The 5799-nt window shown below is 37.3% G+C and overlaps 1 protein-coding gene across 1 annotated transcript; it reads left to right on the forward strand.

Annotated features, from left to right (window-relative positions):
- The first annotated feature begins 933 nt into the window (after nt 1-933).
- LOC124160439 lies at nt 934-5799 on the forward strand. The gene is made up of 3 exons (XM_046536291.1): nt 934-3168; nt 3264-5489; nt 5789-5799. Exons 2-3 carry the CDS (start codon nt 3506-3508, stop codon nt 5797-5799), a joined length of 1995 nt encoding a protein of 664 aa, XP_046392247.1. The 5' UTR covers nt 934-3168; nt 3264-3505.

Consider the following 5799-nt stretch of genomic DNA (forward strand, 5'->3'; position numbering starts at 1 on the left):
CCATTTTCGAATGAAGTTGACTCGCATTCAAGTGGGTTTTTAAATTGGAGTTTTTTACCACCAACTGCTAGTTTTGCATTTCTTTGAAAGGTGACCCACAATACGCTATTTGTGTCAAGATCAGTCGCGGCCAATTCCAACACTCCCGTCTTAGAAGTAACTGCACTCAATACGAGCCTCATTATTACGTGTCTCGCTGGCAAGTGAAGTGGTGTTTATTGTTAGTGGATATATATATACCTCTTGTGTATAAATTCATAAAAACGGCGCTTAAAACGACCCTTGTTAGTCCGTGTACCGCTCTTAAGTGAAGTTGTGTGTGTGTGTGTGCTTCTAACCCATCCCATCCTCAACCAAAATGTCCCCACTAGATCATTCCAGAATTCCTTTGGAAAATAGCGAAAACAGATTCCCGAGTGAAGAGATGGGAGAGGAGTCGCTGGATGAATTACAAACCTATTCGCTTCATCTCGATTTTGAAATTTTAATGGAGGAATTGGACAATGTTTTGAATGAAGACCCCGCCTTATTGGATATGCCACCGTTTGAGATCCAGATACATGATGGAACTCCTACAAATAATTGTACGTATGCAGTTTTACTGTTATTATCAGTTGCGGACAATCTACCACCTTTGAGCGCTGAACAATTGTCGGCTACCGCTGAACAATACGGTTTACCCCCAGGCTCGTATTTCGATCCCACGGGGACGGGGCGTTCATGGGGAGTGGTTTGGTTCGTAACGGACATGCCGAGTGCAATTGCATTGTACGTAGGGAGTCCTCAGGCGTTTGGGTTCGGGACAGTGTTCATTTTCAATGAAGACGGGGAAATTCTAGATATTTCTCAATTTCTTTAATATTTCTCTTAATTAGTATTCTCTATGGTTGAAAGATTTTTTTAGGTAAAAAAAAGTAGAGATAAATTTTTTTAAATAATTTTTTTAATTTTTTAAAAACATCATATTATACATTATTATTCAAATAATTTAATTTCATACAATTAGAGGCTACTCTTTCAATTCTCTCCACTCGAACCGAATCCCTTACATCCTCTCTCAGTTTCATTCATATAATCCACTTCTTCCAAATCAGGATTTAATATTTGTTCACAAATTAATTGTGCGATTCTGTCACCAGCATTTATTTTAAAGACGACGCTACTATTATTACAAATTATAATTGACACATTTCCGCGAAAATCGAAATCCAGTACTCCCCCTGAAATATCTATTCCATATTTTAAGGCCAGACCAGATCTCGGGGCAATCCTCCCATAGCACCCCCATGGCAGCTCAATTTGGAGATCTGTTTTTTACTAACAGACGACTTCCTGGTGAAATGGTGTAGTCATATGCGCTTCGAAGGTCAAAACCAGCAGCATTAGTAGAACCCTTGTATAAATCACGCGCGTTTTCTGTAAGTTTCTTATATTTAAGTTTGTAATTCCTTTGCTGACTCATGTTTCTTAATAGGTAATTAAACAGCCGTTTGTTGTGCTCGGTCTCCTGCCTGAGATATCCAACAAGGTATATAGCGGCGGATACTGGATTTCGGCGTGTGAGTTAGGATAGGGAATGCGTCTTTTAATCTATCAAAGCCGTTTGTGCTGCGAGTGAACAGGGAGACGCTATATGAGTGTATAATGGTGACTAATCGCTTAGTAATAATCACACCAGTTGTAAATTCTCATGTAATAATCATAAACATCTTTGTTTAAATAACGCAGCCTTTCTATTATAGTTGACTTTAACGAATCTTCAGTTAATTTTTGAAAGACTTCTCTCTCATAAAATGCTTCATATTGATCACAGACATTGTGCAAAGCACTCGGATCCGGACTTATTTCCGCCTCTTGGAGGATTTTTTTAAATTCTTCGTCTGCTTTTTCTTTTAATTTGAATATGAATTCCTCTATCTCTTTCCAAAGGGTTAGAGAACCCACCGGCTGTGCTAAAAGGCTGTTCATGATTTTTGTAATGAATTTTCGCCCGATTTATATATATATATATATATATGGATAGTGTCGCAAGTAGGGAGGGTAAAGGGGTTCAAAGACCATCGAGGGCGCCATTTTAGGTTTTCCCCAGTGAACCTGTTGGTACCGGAAATAGGGAAAATTTTAGGAATTCTGGAATATCAAGTGGTATTACATCATCCCCTAATTCCTCCGCTATTAAGCGCACACGTGCCGAGGTCGGCCTCTCACGCGGAATCTGCGCTGCTCCACCCACTTCGCCGCTGATCGACATGCACGTGCCGAGGTCGGCCTCTCACGCGGAATCTGCGCTGCCCCACCCACTTAGCCGCTGATCGACACGCACGTGCCGAGGTCGGCCTCTCACGCGGAATCTGCGCTGCTCCACCCACTTCACCGCTGATCGACACGCACGTGCCGAGGTCGGCCTCTCACGCGGAATCCTTGAGAGAATTTCCAACACTCTTGATGAATGCTGATTCATCTTGTGATTACCATATCCGCCTCAGTGGTTCACCGCAGTGATGATGAAAGGATAAATACCACGTGCAGCTCTCAAGGACATTTTCAGACCTCTTGCTTCATGCTTCGGTACTGGAAGGTCATCCTCTCACTTAGTGCAGTTCTCCTTGGATGATTACGACCTACTCCCAGTTATTTCCCCCTAAGTGATTCGAAAGTATTACCCCTCTTTTAGGTATATAAGAGCTCGCATCTTCCTCCAAATTCACCACTTCAATTCGATCGGCGGTAGAGTACATCAGAGGCGATCCAATATATAGTATCCAAAACCGAACGCAGTAAGTGGGGCTTAGTTTTCTTCCTCACATGTATATATTTAACGTTATATACGATTATTTCCCTAATACTTAACATGTATTTTCTTTCTAGATGGAGAACTTGAGAAGGAAAATTCAGAAGGTGAACAATGAACTCCCTCCCTTCCTAAAAAAAGAAAACCTTGTTGTAGGTTTTAGATATACCATAACATATCTATGGGTGGTTGAAACTAGGTATGGGGATGGGGTTTCGGCAATGATTGAGGGTGCTGGTCAGCGAGGGAGGCTCTTCCTCCCTAAAAGATACTTAAAGGTTTTCAACAGGGAAGCGGTGGATGCTGTGAACCGGGGGGAGGGGGAGCCTCTCACGCTCACCTGGGACGGAGAGCGTTTGTCCTTGGAAGATTAAAAGGTATCTATGATTTAATATTATTTAATTTTGTTTTTTAAATTAGGTTTTTGTGTTTAATTATATTTACTTAAATTTTGATCTTTCTTTAATTACAGATTATTCACATCACTGTGTTGTAAAAAAAACCTTTTTAAAATAAAAGAAATAATTTGGAGAAGGAATAAGTTTTTCTTGAGAGAATATTAGAAATAGAAAACACTTTCCCCGGTTTCCTGCTTGTTACGTCCTGCTGGTCGGAGCTCTGGTTTATATATAACGGTAAGTAGCTTATTATCTAGCAGTGAATAAGAAGATTAGGTATTGTGAAGCATCAGTGTACATAACATTCATTGAGAACATGGACACTTTTTGTGACATTTGTTTCACTTATTTTAGAGATAGACTTGCTCATGAAGCTAGTGACGTTCATCAAAGACATGTTTTACAGAATAGTGTTGGAGTTAATCCGGAAGAATATAAACTTTGTGAAATTTGTTACACTTATTTTAGAGATAGACTTGCACATGAAGCTAGTGAGGTACACCAAAGACATGTTTTACAAGGTAGTGTTGGAACTAATGCGATAGAAGATAAACTTTGTGAAGTTTGTTACACTTATTTTAGAGATAGACTTACACATGAAGCTAGTGAAGTACACCAAAGACATGTTAGTGTTGGAGCTAATACAATAGAAGATAAACTATGTGAAATTTGTTACACATATTTTCGTAACAAAGTCTCTCATGAGAGTAGTGAGGTTCATAGAAGACATGTTTTACGACAAGTTGGAGCAGGAAATGTAAAGGGAATGGTTGAAGTTCAATCGGCAGCGAAAAATAGATTAAAGACTTACTGGGTTAGTGGGTTGGATGAGGGAAGTGATTTAATCACATTTCTGAATAATATCAGGTTACTGGTCATTGAGAAAATTAAATATGTATTGGAATCTTCTCCGGTAAAAATCAATGTTTTGGTCAAGTGTAATTTTTCTAAAGAGGAACTTACGGATGAAAGATGGTTTAAAACGGAAAATGTTAGAATATTTGAGACTGACAATGTAGATGAAATTGTAGAGCATCTGTTTGCTAAATTACTAAAAGAAAAATCCGAACATCAAGCAAAGGGATCAGGGTGGACTTTACGTGAAATTTCAGGTTTAGAATTACGAATAAATAAATATCGTCCTCTGGGCGGATCCACTTTCATCGAACTCCCAAAGAGAATTTATGATACCAAATCAGTAATAAATGTTAAGAATAATGATATATACTGCTTTAAATATGCGATTTATTCCAAATACATGGCAGAAACAGCACCTAGATATTTATGCTCTAGAGTTATAAAATATATTAAGGATAAAAATTTTGAAACAAAGTATGATTGGAATTGCATTAAATATCCGGTTATTTTGAGAGATATTAGTAAATTTGAAATAAAAAATAATATTTCTATTAATGTTTTCGGTATAGATGAGAAAAATAACGTGTATCCTTTAAAAGTTGTGGATGAAGAACTATCTGATCATAGAGATTTACTTTATCTAGTTAAAGAAAATAAATCACATTATTGTTGGATTAAATCGTTTAATAAATTGCTTCATTCACAAATTACGAAAAATCATAATTCTATATACGTTTGCAAACGCTGCTTCTGTCATTTTCATACGCATGAAAAACTCGAAATACATCGTTTAGATTGTATGAAAAATGCTCCTTCTAAAATAATTATGCCGGGAGATGATGAAAAATTGTTGAAATTTAAAAATGTTGGTCGTGCAATGCGTGTCCCTGCCATAGTTGTAGCCGATTTTGAGTCAATACTTCCGAAGGTTCAACATTGTTGCTCGAATGATGAGCATTCTTATACGTGTGCAATAGAAAAACATGAAATAATGTCTTTTTGTTTTTTACTTATTTGTACAAATAATCTAAAATTTGAACCAATTTCTTATCGAGGGAGAGATGCTGCGAAAGTTTTTATGAATTGGATCAAAGAGGTAGCCGAACTAGTACAAAATATGTATCAAAATACGGTACAGATGATTGCGTTAACACAAGAAGAAAAACAGGCATTTGAATCCGCTAAGTATTGTCATCTTTGTGGAGAAGAATTGGGTGCTGATCGCGTTCAAGATCATTGTCACTTGACTGGAAAGTTTAGAGCAGCTTTACATTCACAATGTAATTTAAAGTTTAAAATGCCCAAATTTCTCCCTGTATTTTTTCATAACCTAAGCGGATATGATGCTCATTTTATTGTACCAAATTTAGGTTACGATAATAAAGAAATTAATTGCATAGCGAATTCTGAGGAAAAGTATATATCTTTTAGCAAAGGTATCGGTAACAATTTCAGCATTAGATTTGTGGATACATTTCGATTTATGGCTTCGACCCTATCAAAATTAGCTGACAATCTCCCCCGAGAGAAATTTATTCATACAAAACGAGTTTATGGAGATAAGTTGAACCTTGTTACGAGGAAAGGAATTTTTCCATACGAATATGTTGACAGTTGGGAAAAGTTAGAGGAAAAATGTTTACCACCGAAGGAGAAATTTTATAGTCATATTAATGGAGAAACAGTAAGCGATGACGATTATGAATTTGCTCAAAAAATTTGGTTTGAATTCAATTGCCAGACTCTCGGTGA

The sequence above is a fragment of the Ischnura elegans genome, chromosome 6 (genome assembly GCF_921293095.1).
Source record: "Ischnura elegans chromosome 6, ioIscEleg1.1, whole genome shotgun sequence".
Lineage (NCBI taxonomy): Eukaryota > Metazoa > Arthropoda > Insecta > Odonata > Coenagrionidae > Ischnura > Ischnura elegans.